Source organism: Condylura cristata, unplaced genomic scaffold, assembly GCF_000260355.1.
Source record: "Condylura cristata isolate star-nosed mole 26May11 unplaced genomic scaffold, ConCri1.0 scaffold00029, whole genome shotgun sequence".
In the NCBI taxonomy this organism is placed as follows: domain Eukaryota; kingdom Metazoa; phylum Chordata; class Mammalia; order Eulipotyphla; family Talpidae; genus Condylura; species Condylura cristata.
This window is the reverse complement of record NW_004567130.1, coordinates 17,171,593-17,184,271: the sequence shown is the minus strand read 5'-3', so window position 1 is coordinate 17,184,271 and position 12,679 is coordinate 17,171,593. Positions and strand designations below refer to the sequence as shown.

Below are 12,679 nucleotides of genomic sequence, written 5' to 3'. Positions count from 1 at the left end.
CGTCCTCCCCGCACGCAGGGCGGCCCACGCCGGGGCCCGGCTCCCTCGTCCTCCCCCTGCACGCAGGGCGGCCCTACCTTGGAGTAGGCCAGCTGCCGGAAAGCCTTGCGGGCCTCCAGGGGCTCCAGGAACTCCACAATGGCGGTGATGCCGCCTTCGGGCAGCAGCACGCGGCCCAGGCTGCCGAAACGGCCAAAGGTCTCCTGGAGCTCGGCTGCCAGGGTACCTGCTGGGAGGTTCTTCACCAGAATCACGGTCTTGCTTCGCTCTGCAGCGGCCTGTGGCGAGGGACAGCATGGGGTCACAGCAGGAAGGGGCCCGGCCCAACACCAGCGCCATTCTGTGAGTGACCACAGACCACGTGGGTGCTCCTGTGGGACCATCCAGGAGGCCACGCTCTTGGCTCCTTGGAGCAGATTAGCCACGGGCTCCAGCGTGCACCCTGTGGAACCCCGGCCCCTCCACTTGGGCACGGGTGGGGTGGGGGAGGACTCGGGTGAGGTCTGACTTCCAGACCCGCCAGCCAAGCCGCCAAGCTCGGCGCCTGGGTCTTGGTGCCCCGGGCCCCTCCCTGGCTGCGGCAGGGGGACGTGCCGAGGGGCTCACGGCCCAGGGAGCTGCACGTGCCTGTGGGGGCCCAGTGCTGAGGTGTGAGGCTGCGGGGTACTGTGGCACTGCCACGAGCGTGCCCTGCACTGCGCCCTCCTTCCCAGCCCTCTGGCTACTGCCCAGCAATGGCCTAGAAAACAGGATGTTTATGGGTATAAAAGAGCCAAAACCCACAAGGGACCATCCCGGGTGTGTGCAATATTTAGGCCTGAGTCTCAGCTCAGCCAGGCACCTACCCTGGCGCCTGGGAGGCCCCCCCTTTCCCTCTGGGCCTCAGTTTGCTCGTCTGTAATAAGGGCACACAGGGTCCCCCCTCCTGAAGGGCCCCCGGTGCTGCTGCGGGGATGGATTGAGGTGGGTGCGGCGGTGGCCAGAGCAGCTCGGAGCACGTGGTCAGGCGTGTGGGCCCCGGGCCAGAGCCTGTGCTGATGAGCTGCACCATGACAGGCTGCCGGGCCTCAACAAGGCCTTCGCTCTGAGGCCGTGGCCCCTCTGGAGCGGGAACCAGCCAGGCTGCCGTGAGCGTGCAGCGAGCTTACAAATCAGGTGGACTCAGGAGAGCAAGGCTGGCCGGTGCCGGTCACTGTCAGTGTTAGCACACGCGTCTGACTCACCCACCCCACCCCGCCTTCAGTCTATCCCTCTACTCCCTACCCATCAAGCCCACTTTCCCCCACCCGCTCACCCTCCCTACACCCATCCTCTGAACACACCCACCCAGCCATCTTCTGGTAAAATCTAAGGCCTGGTTAAGCTGAGCTAAGTGTTAAGGAGCAGAACAGGTTTAGTTCAGGCTCCTACCAGACTCGCTGCTTGACCTCCCCACTTGTAAGTCACCTCCCCACTCTCTGGGCCTTGGTTTCCCAGTCTGTAAAATGAAGGGGCCCCGCCAAACCCCTAGATGCAGGCTTCTGTAAGCCTAAGACTCCCAGCTCGTGGAGAAGACTCCATGCTCCTGCTGGATGGAGAGGTCTGACCCCCACAGACAAGCAGGGGCTGAGAACAGGGTGCTCGGGGCCCCTGCAGTGTTGGGGGAAATGGTGGGTTACGAGGTAGCCCTCGGGCATAGGGGTCCCTGGTCTGGGGCCATATGATTTTCTTACTTTCTTTAAAATGAACTATTGATGTATCAGTGGCCCCTGAAAGGCCAGGCCCGGACCGCAAACCCCTCCGCACCTCCCCGGTCTGAGTCCACCCTGGCTCTCCAGTCCCGGCTACCCGGTATCCACCTGGCTGAAGGAATCCAGACAGACCCCGTGGTCCAGGAGGAAGCGCCGGACTTCTTGGACGAGCTGGGTCTCCCCCAGGGCCACGCGCACGGCCACGCTGCCCTTGGTCTCCTGCAGGAGAGGGCAAAGGAAGACGTCAGCGGGGAAGCGGGTGACCACTGAGCCCCCCAGCTCAGCAGCGCGAGGCGGCAGCTGGATGGAGACCCCCCCGCTGGCGTCCTCACCACCCCGACTCGGCAGCTCTGGCTTCGAGGCTCAGCGGCCGGAGGCCCTGGCTCACTCTTCCCTCAGTCTGGACTGCTCTTCCTTGGGGAGGAAGCGCAGGGGCCAGCTGGAGGGCGTGAGACGTGAAGTCAGGCCAGCCAGGGCCACCCCACTTCCGTCTCTTTCCAGGCGTGAACCCAGGCAAGTTACCGTGTCCCTGGGCTTCAGTTTCCCTATCTGGAAAGTGAGGGCAGTGAGAGCACTTCCTGCACGGGACTATGGGGGAGTGTGCCTCGCGCTCCTGGCCGGCGTGGACAGCGTCACAGGCCCTCCCCTCCGTACCTCAAGTGCCGGGGCTGGGGGGCCACAGCTTCTCACCGGAGCCCACTGCCTCCTCTCCCCAGTCACTCACGTGGTCAAACACTTGGCTCTTGGATGCGCTGTACTTCTGCGCAATGGCCTCGGCCACCGCGTTCGGGCCCATGAAGAGGGTGTTCCAGTTGTGGGAGCTGAGAGGCACAGGCAGAAGCGGGGGGTCAGGGCAAGGGTCCCGAGAGAGGGGGACCCTCTCAGATGCAAAGCCTCCTCCTCCCCAGTACCCAGGGCCTGACGAGAACGCAGCGATCTTACCACCCCTAGCACTGGCCCAGCCCAGGCCCAACCGCTTGGAGAACACTGACCCATCTGATCCCACAACGGGGTTAAAGTAAAACACCACATTGACTCCCCCCGTTTTATAGATGAGGTCGCGAGGCTTAGCAAGGTTAGGGCCGGGAGGTTAAATCCATCCCAAGGAGCCGGAGGCCCCAGGCAGCCGGGAGAGAGCTGGATGAAGCCCTGTGCTGGCGGGTCAGACCTGGCACTATTGGCTTTATCTTTAGCTTCTTTCTTCTTCTTGTAGGACGATGATCCCGGGGCCTCAGCATCTTCGCTGGCTTCCTTCTTGATGGTGGAGGGTAGCACGTGGAGCATCCTGCCCTGGAAAGGGGGATGTTAAGAGATGAAGGGGGAAGCCGTGTGTACATCCTGCCCAGGACCCCAGCTGCCACAGTGCAGGGGACCCCAGTGCTGACACCCTGGGAAAAGGCAGGACCCTGGGTAGATGATCACGTGGCCACCCTCCACCCAGAATGGGGGCCTGGTCACGTGGCTGACACTTCTCTGAGGGGACAAGGATCTGCCTGGAGGGAGCACCAGCAGCACCCTGCCCCTGCCACCTGGGTCCCTCTGTCCCTGCACGTGCCAGAAAGGGGCGAGCCCCACTAGGCAGGAGAGATACATCACGCGGAAATGATGAACAAAGGGCCAGCGAGAGGGGGAGCCTGGGGCCCCGGCGCGGAGCAAGTGTGGCGACAGTGTTCTGCTGTGGTGGCTAGTGGGGAGGAGGGCATGTCTGACTCGCTGGGCAAGTATTTGCTGAGTGCCCGCTATGTGCCAGGCACTGCTCTGGGTGCTCAAGGCAGACCTGTCGCTCTTGGGGAGCACCGCCCGGGGGCTCCTGACAGGAGGCAGCTGGAGGGCCACTGGGTGTAATTCCCCAGGCCTGTAACATGGGCGCGCACGCACACTCAGCCTGTCCCAACTGCATGAGCCCCACTGCGCCCCGCTCCTGAGCAGTCACCTGGAACACCTGCCCGTCCACTTCCGCGTAGGCCTTCACGGCGTGTTCAGGGAACATGAAGGTGACGAAGGCAAAGCCCTTGGGTTTCTTGGTCAGGCTGTCGATGGGGTAATGGAGCTCAGACAGGGGGCCTGAGGATGAAGTGTCAGTGAGCTGGGGCCTGGGCACCCACCAGAGGGAAGCCTGGGCCTGGCAGGTGGGGCGGCGACACCAGTCTGCCCCGCGGCGGAGACCCCTCAGGGCCCCCTGTCACCACGTGGGCGCCCACCAAGCTCTCAACCTCTGCGCCTCTCAGCCAGCATCCACATAGAACCAGAGACTCCAGAGGCCTCGCCCTGACTCCCTTCCCTCAGCAGTGGTGACCTCACCGGCAAATGCAGCTGTGCGTGACCATGCTGGGCCCGGCCTTCCAAGTTCTTGTCCAAGAAACAAGAGCCAGGGTGGTGCACACGACCCTCCCACCAGATCTACGTGGCCGCTCAGTCTGGAGGGCGACGGTCTAGACAGCACAGGCCTCTGGCTGAGGAGCGCGGCTCCGCTCACACCACAGGCCGCTGGACGGCTCGGGACAGGACCGCCAAGGCTCTTCCACGTCTCAGAGGTGAGAGCCTGGAGGCCCAGTTGCTAGGCACCCCGCTATCCCCCACGTGTCCCGCTCCAGGCTTTGGAGCGGGACAAGGGTCACAGGCCCCGTTTTATGGATGAAGAAAGTGAATCGAGAGAGGGCTGAAGTCACCGCCACAGGTGAGGCTGAGGGGAAACGAACTGGGATTTGAACTGGGGCGGCAGGTCTCAGCCCACACTGTGGGGTGCATGGAGTGAGGGAGCCGCACCCCTACCGTATTTGGAGAAAAGCCCCTGCAGGTCCTCCTCGGAGCTGGTGTAGGGCAGGTTTCGCACGAAGAGCCTCCCGGAGTCAGCCAGGTCCTCCTCCTCTTCATTCTCCGCGAGCGTCCGGCCTTGCCAGGCTTTGGCGCTGTTCTTCAGGGGCCCCTTGCTGGCGGGGGTGCTCTTTTCCCTGAATACCTCGATGTAGCGGCGACCTGGGAGGAGAGCACGGTCAGGGCTCCAGAGGAGGCCAGGACTTGCCAGCACGCCCAGCTGGACTTTCCAGCCTCTCCTTTGCTTCCTGCAGAATCCATGGCCACATCTACTGATGGCCCAACACCAGGCTCTGAAGTGGGGTGGTGGTCAGCACCAACATTCTCATTCACCCCAAATTCACCGCAAATTCAGTTTCAACCCAGTACCCAGGACCGGGCCTGGCACACAGCTCACCACCAAGAAACATTTCTGAAGCTAGTGAATGAGTGGCTGAAGCTGATGCCCACAGCGTACCCCATCCCCATGCCCTCAGCCCCCGCCCCGGCCTTACCCATGTATTCTCTGTTGCATTTCAGAGCTTTTTTCACCTCCTCTTCGCTGCTGAAGTCCACGAAGATGTACCCTAAGAAAGCACAGGATAGGACAATCTGGAGGCCCGCAGACACCCACACTGTGCCTGCTGTCTGGGGCAATGGGAGCAGAAACTGGGGGGAGGCCATCACATTGTTGCCAACTCTCCAAAGTACGGACTCCCCCCACCCTTCCACCAGCACCCCCATCCAAATCTCCCTCTTTGGGGGGTGCGCAGACACTGCGGCTGGTTGTCCAGCAGATGGAGGCCTCCACCAGCCTCGCCCCCACCCCCAGACGGCTCTGGGGGAGACGCAGGTGGCAGGGAGGTGACCCATGACCCAGCTCCCTAACTCCACCGCCACCCCCGCCCCGTCCGGTTGGCCCACCTGCCTCGCCCACCTGCCCAGGAATGCCCAGCTCCTACCTGTCTTGTTGCCGTGAGCATTTCTCACTATTCTAATGGCCACTGGTTTCAGGGGAGCCAGAAATTCCGAAACGTTTTTCTGTAAGAAAAGCAAAGGTGTTTTTCCTCTTCATCAACTCAGTAACACCAGGCAACAGCACAGGTTACCGAGGAGTGCCCCATCTCCCGGGCTTCTCTCTCCTGCGCACAATACAGCCCCCTGAGGGAGAAGGGGGATTTTATTTATTTTTCACTTGGAGAAGAAATGGAGAATGTAAGGAAAACAGTGTAGAACAGTGACGTCACCACCAGCAAGTTAAGGCGGTGTGCCATCCTTCTACTTGGTCATAAGTATTGGGGTTCGGTCTGCCTCATTTCACGTCTCATTAATTCAGAATGTTTGTCCCTAAAGCATAGTGACTTAAATGTGCTGTTGTCGACAAGTCCCCAATTTTCTCAACGATTTTTCAACATTTTCCTTTTAATTATGGTGTTTTTTTTTTTTAATTTATTTTTGCATAGAAGAACTGGGGTACAGGCCCAGTGGGCAAGTGGGGAGCAGAACAGGTGGATCCACTAAGACACAGGAGAGGTGAGGTCTGCTGCACCCTATGTGGGTCAGCTCCCTGGCCGGGGCTCGAACTCAGGCTGCAGCAGTGATAGTGCGAGCCTTAACCCCTAGGCCACCAGAGAGGCCCCATTTTCATATTTTAAGAGCACAGCTTTCTGTTTACCTAAGCATTCTTTCAAGCCCCTCAGTAGGACTGAACATCCTCTTTATATAGAACCTATAAAATTTTTAATAGAATACCTAGAAAGCCTCCACACACACATGCCATAATATTTGCTACAATATTTAGAAGCAACGTTCCTTTGAGTCAACACAGAAAAAGAATCTTTTCTTCTGCTGGAGTTTGTTTTTATGAAAGAAAGGACTATGTTTTGTGGGTTCATTTTACAAAAAGCCACCAGTGTTCCCTTATTTTCTCAATTAAAGCACGTGACTTTTGGCATCACTGGTACTGATAGAATTCTGACCCTAAAGAACCAGATTATTCAGCCTCCTACAACCGAAAGACTTGTGATCCCAACATTGGGTAACTTTTATTGGAGAAAATGAGCAAACAGATTGCCCACCCAAGGACATGCAACCTTCACCAGGAAGAGGGGTAAAAGACACGATCAACTTGCAAAAAGAGGACAGACACGCCCCTTGCAAATGTGAGAAATTTCTATTAAGTCATCAACAGTGTGAAATATAAATTACAATGAGAGTCTCCAGGGCTACAGAAACCAGCAGCTCAGACTGCTGAGGGGAGGCCATGCTTCCAGAGCGCGAGCAACAGCTGGGGCGGACTCCCAGGGAAGGGCGTGCGCTTGCGTCAGGTATTTATCTGCAGCAGGGTTGGCAAACGGGCTCCCAGGCCCAGTGTCACCCGGCTGCCTCTGTGTGACCCACAAGCCAAGAATGGTCTTTACACCCTGGAAGGGCTATTCAAAGAAAAGGTGAGACAGACGTGTGATCTGGAAAGAAATGTGTACTAGCGAACAATCTTTACCCAAAAGACCTGCTGACCCCAAGCTCCGGGGACACTGCTGCTACTCCTCAGGACAGCGAGGGCCAGGGACAGCCCCTCGTGCCCGCTCAGGGTCGCAGCAGCGCACCCTAGTTCCTGCTGTACGTTTGCTTTTTCAAAATAAAAGACAGAGGTGGACGACCGAAGGAGAATGTATGAGAAGGTAAATCTGGAATTCATTAGTAGTGGGCGTGAGCGGGATGTGGGGTGGGGAGGTATTCCAGTTTGCTTGGGGGCGCTCAGGAATCACCTCCCACCCCCCTACACCCCCCCTCACCACCTGGGGCACTCCCACCCACTCTCAACACGATTTGCATGACCATTCAGAGGGACGGTGGTTTGAGGACGTTTTATTCTTACTTCTTTTTAGCTTCCTACATTTAATAGTGCCCCACTGTAACTTTTATTATTTCATAAAGAGGAAAATTTAAAAAGCATTCCTGCCTGGGACCCGGGGTCAGCAAACTCAACCAAGTCTGGCCCGCTTCTTGCTTTTATAAATAAAGTTTTATTGGCACATAGTCTTGGTGGTTTGTTTGCTGACGGTCTGTGGCTGCCTGTGCTGAGGCTGGAGAGCCGAGTAAGCAGCAACAGAGATCCTACTGATAAGAAAGTTCGACATCTTTATCAGCTGGTCCCCTTATTTTAACAGAATATGTCCACCCATTATTAGTGTAGATGGTCAGTGCTCAGCCTGCCTCTGTCTTGTTATACCCAGTCCCGTTTCCTGGCCCCACTGAGCTCTGAGATTAGTCTTTCGGGGTCTGTTTCCTTTCAGCTCCACTGATGCTAAAGCACCCACACAAGAGAGGCTCCAGCACCCCCATCCTGGCCTCTTTCCAGCAGGGGCGCCTGGCCTTGTCTCCAATCATTAGCACATACCTCTGTGACATTGAAGGGTGCACCCCGCAGCTTCACGGTGTAGGGGGTGGTGGGTTCCTTCTGGTTTGCTGGTTTCATCTGAGTGACAGTAAAGGACAGAAACAGTCACAGTGAGATCCCAGGAAGCTGCAGCAGGAGGCTGGGCGAGGCTCTGGGGCCCTGCGCCTGCCCCGTCTGTGAGATGTGGCGGTGACCGGGAGCTGATCTGGGTCCCAGGCCGGAGAAGCCCGGGGCAGGGGAAGGAGGCCCGAGGCACGGTGTCCCCGCTGCCACGGATTCCAGCCCACTCTGTGCTGGGCTCTGCGCGGAACAGTTTTCAACACCACCTTCCTGCAGAGTCCTCAAACAGAGTCCTCAGTCTTACAGGGATTGTGGGCTCAGGACTTCTGCTGTCGTTCTGGAAGCCAAACAGCTCTGAGAAACCTAAATGTTTCCTAAGCCCGTTAACAACATGGCCTGCCTGATGTGAACTCGCTGGGCCCAGAGCTGCTCTGAGCGGAGGCGGGCAACATGGGATGCCACTTAGACGGCGTAGCAGCTGCTTTTCTCGTTCTGCTGCAGAAACAGCCACCTACGCCAGCCGGGAGATTTGGAGGGTCCCACCACCACCCAGCTGTAACCCTGGGCAGTCACTTCCCTCACTTGGGCCTCAGTTTCCTCACCTGTAACTTGGGACAAGAAGGGGCCCAGTCCCCCAAGACTGTTGAGATTCAATGACAGTGGTTCTGAGCCAACGTGCAGTAAGGATCAGTTAGTTGCTTTTATCTATTACTGGGCGCTCACAACTCTCCGCCCTGGTGCTGAATACAAAGTGTCACACGCACGTCTCCACCACCAGCAGCTCATTTATGCCCAGACCTGGAAGGCAGGTGGCCTTTCCCTGTCGGCCACAGCTCACGTCCTGGCCCAAGGTCACACAGCAAGCAAGCGCCAGGGCACCGGGGAGAAGCCGGGTCTTCGGATTCGAGGCTCTGCCGTTTTTCTGTGCCTCAACCAAGGGGCTGCTGTGGCGCAAGGGGACCTGCTCTCTCGCCTCCCCAGGCATCCAGGTACACCCGATCCCACACACCTCAGTGCTGGCCTCCTGCTGGCCTTTACTCCTCATGGGGGCCCCCGTCTTCTCTCTGTCCTGCTGGTTGGGGGCCTCACCAGAATCTTCCTCCTCAGCCTCACTCCCGTCCTCACAGTTTACAGCTTCATCTTCACTCTCCTCCTCCGAGGAAGATGGAGACCGGGCCTTCACCATCTTGGACTTGAGGTAGTCCATGTCTGACAGCTCCTTCTGCGCAGCGGCCTTGGGTTCAAGGCCATCGTCCTCTGCGAAGACAGGAAGCCGGGGGTCTGTGAGCATCCTGAGAGCCAGAGCCTGGGCCGGCCGACGGCCGGGAGGGGCCATGTCAAGGGGCCCCAGTCCATCCTCTGAGAAATAACATGACATGAGTGCAATAGCAGAGTTCAGCTATTTGATGTGGCCCAGGCTGAACCTCCTCAGGTTGCTCTTTCCCAAGGCCTGCTGGATTCTGAGAGCACCATTGCTCCTCTAAGAAAACCCTGCAGGGTCTCCACCACTCTCGGGGTGCCAGGCCCATGCCAGCAACTGGCTTCCTCACAGTTCCAGCTACCCGGAGCGCCCTCTAGCTCCTACACTCCCATCTTGTGCCAGCCTTTGCCACGCTGCTCCCTCAGCCCTCCCTGACTAGGTCCACCAACCCAAAGGTGCCATCAGATGCCAGCTTTGCACATAAGTGTCACCAGGTGCAGAGTTCCTGTGAGTCCATTCCTTCCTTTCACACCCAATCGACTCCCAGTCCTCGCCCAACTCACTCACCAGCGCAGCAATCACTCAGGTGCCCAGCCGGGCCCCCAGGGCTCCGGGGGCCTCTCTGAGACCAGAGGCCCCTCCCTGTGGGCCACTGCCCTGGGGTCACTTCCTCACAGGCCTTCCCTGCGAATGCTCCGACACTGTCTCTGCTCCCCTGTCGGTGGCTCTTGTCACTAAACACCAGACAAGACAGTGCATTTCTGGAGTGCTTCGCCTCCTGCGCTCGGACACTGGGCAGTAGTCTTACCTTCTGCTCCCTGGTGTGTCCCAGTGCTATAGCAGTGCTGGGCACAGGATAGGTGCTCTGTAAACATTTGACTTACTGACTGACTGACTGACTTACTGAATAAGTGGATGCCTGACCAGGATCCATGAAACTGATGTCCCTTGGGGTGGGATGTTCACCCTGTTGAGGACAGTGTCTGCCTGTATGCCCTTAGCCCCCATGTCTCACACACACACACGTGTCCACACACAGGCACACAGCCGTCTTACCTTCCTGGTCCTCCCCGGCTGCCTCCTCCTCGCTCTCCTGCCCCGAGTCCGAGTCGAAGTTCAGGTAGTCGCTGGCTGGCTTGTTCTTGCCTTTCGCGGACTCGGCGTCCAAGGCATCATTCACCCAGGTGGCCACCTGCGCCCGCTTCTGATGCACGGATAGAAACTCCTGGAAGCCGGTGTCCTGCTTCAGCTGGAGGCAGCAGAGGGTGAGGGGAAGCGAGAAGAACAGACTGGGCTCAGGCTGTGCTCACCCCCAACTGTTGAAGGCCAAGCACGCCCTCCGAGTTCGCTTCCCAGGTCTCCTGAAAACCTGGGAGCAGTCGGGTCAGTCCCGCCAGAGCAGTGTGGAATCCTCATCACACAAGACAAGGACGCTGTGGAGACGTCGCCAGGGGAGATGCCAGGCCCCCGCTGCTTGTCTGGCCGGACCCGGCCCCCTCCGGATGCCCCGCTCCTCCCAGGACCCCCCGGGGCCCAGCCAGCAAGACAGACTCACCTTCTCCAGTTCACTCACTGCTTTCTTCTTCTTGTCACCCTGAAAAGAGGCAGTCAGTGAGGCAGGGTTGCCTTCGAGAACCATCCGAGAGGGATATGCTCCCGCTGCCCAGCCCTCCAGGGGGACCCCCCTTGCTAACACCAGGGTCACAGGGGGAGCGACCGTCCACGCACTTTCTTTGTTTCGGGGGGTACGGAGTCTCTATCTTTGGAAGGCTGCTTGGGCTGGCTGGGCTTCTGGGCGTGCTTGCTCCAGGCTCGGGGCTTGGTCGGGTCCCCAAATGACTTGCAGAACTCCACCTGTGTGGCGAGAGGGTGGGGTGGAGAGATTCCACTTGCCATGAATCTTTAGTAGGGGAAACCTTTCTTCTCCCCACTTCCCAGACAGGGTACTGAAGCACAGCGGTTAAGTAACTGCTCGGTCACCAGGCAGTGAGCGAATGTGGTGAAGGGACAGGACTGGCCCCTGAGCCGAGTCCTTGGCCATAGCCTCCAAGGGGGGCTGCAAAGCTGAACCAGATGGCATGAACACCCAGTAACTGCTACCAATGCCCCCCAGTCATGTGAAGTGAGCTCCACGGGCCCAGAGAGAAACAGAAGCAGAAACAAGGTGAGCGCTTGGATGTGGGAAAAGCTGTGGGGCGTTAACCTGACACACCCTGTTCCCCTAGGGCCTTTGGGAGAGGGGTGCTGGGAGCCACCAAGGACACACACAGCCAGTGTCGAGGGGATGTTGGTGGCTCACGGTGGCCTCTGTCACATGCCTTTGAGTGGCTGCTCTAAATAGCATTTCCCATAAAAATGGTGCATTCACCATCTGCAAGAAAACTTGTCTTTAATCCTAATTTCTACTGCCCAGAGAGAGGAGTCCGTATTGGGCAGAAGCTTTCCATGTGGCTCTGTGCACATCACGCAAACAGGCTCAGGGCTGACGTTGCCCATTTGGTTTTTCCTTAACAATGTGTTACTGGGCCTCCCTGGTGGCACAGGGCCTAAGTCTCTGCCATCAAGCTATCCCCAGCCACTGAGGCCTGAATTTGATCCCCGGCCAGGGGGCTGACCCACTGGGCGCAGCAGCCTCTTCTGTCTCCCCGGCTACTCCCCTCAGCAGTGTATTTCAGCTGACCTGCTCATTCTGTACCCTACTGTCTCTGATGAATCTTTCACCCCCGCCCTCCCCACACCTCTGGCCTGCACCCCAGCTCTGATTGGCATAAATAAATAAAAATGTATCTTTTTAAAAAAATGTGTTACAGATGCTTTATTAACCAAACATGCACCTGAGCGTCACCAGTGGGGCCTCCTGCCCCAGGAAGCTCTCCTGACCATCTGGAGGCCGATGCGGGCCCATTACAGCACTAAGGATGCTGATGACAAGCAGCTTGTTTACCTGCCGGCTGTCTCCCACTCGCCTACAGGCTATGAGGGTAGGCGCTGGGGATACTCGCTTCTCTCCACCCCAATACCACACAGGTGCTCACGGAGGGTTTGCTATGGGTGAGGGAAAGACTGAGAGTGGGGCTGAGGGACAGGACAGGAAGCCTGGGGTTGGGGCCCAGGACCTTCTTTTAACAAGCTCTGCCAGGAATCTGGAGGCATAAAAGTGTGAGAAGCAGCTCTCCCTGGTGGTGCAGCAGGTTAAAGCACAGCACTTAGAAGCTAAAGCCACTTCAGCATGAGTTGGATCCCCGCCCTGAGGTGACCCACATGGTGCGGCAGACCTCTCCTGACCGCCCACTGCTCCCTCAGCAGTGTACTTCATCTATCTGACTGTTCTGCTCCCCATTGTCTCTAGTGAATTCTCTTACCATCCCTGCACCTCTGGCCTGTACCCCAGCCCTGTATGACTGTTGAAGGCCAAGCACGCCCTCCGAGTTCGCTTCCCAGGTCTCCTGAAAACCTGGGAGCAGCAGGGTCAGTCCCGCCAGAGCAGTGTGGAAT

At 58.2% G+C, this 12,679-nt stretch overlaps 1 protein-coding gene across 1 annotated transcript in view; it reads right to left on the bottom strand.

The window, feature by feature from the left end:
• The window catches only part of RBM19 (RNA binding motif protein 19), a 104,694-nt gene that overhangs the window by 90,725 nt on the left and 1,290 nt on the right, over positions 1-12,679 (bottom strand). The window contains exons 3-15 of the mRNA XM_012731157.1: positions 10,913-11,038; positions 10,740-10,778; positions 10,241-10,433; positions 8,993-9,240; positions 7,924-8,001; positions 5,486-5,564; positions 5,039-5,110; positions 4,503-4,706; positions 3,664-3,794; positions 2,899-3,020; positions 2,455-2,551; positions 1,839-1,949; positions 78-278 (exon numbers count right to left, since the gene is read on the bottom strand). Of these exons, the coding sequence (XP_012586611.1) occupies positions 78-278; positions 1,839-1,949; positions 2,455-2,551; positions 2,899-3,020; positions 3,664-3,794; positions 4,503-4,706; positions 5,039-5,110; positions 5,486-5,564; positions 7,924-8,001; positions 8,993-9,240; positions 10,241-10,433; positions 10,740-10,778; positions 10,913-11,038 (1,701 nt within the window). The remainder of the gene's footprint in view (positions 1-77; positions 279-1,838; positions 1,950-2,454; positions 2,552-2,898; positions 3,021-3,663; positions 3,795-4,502; positions 4,707-5,038; positions 5,111-5,485; positions 5,565-7,923; positions 8,002-8,992; positions 9,241-10,240; positions 10,434-10,739; positions 10,779-10,912; positions 11,039-12,679) is intronic.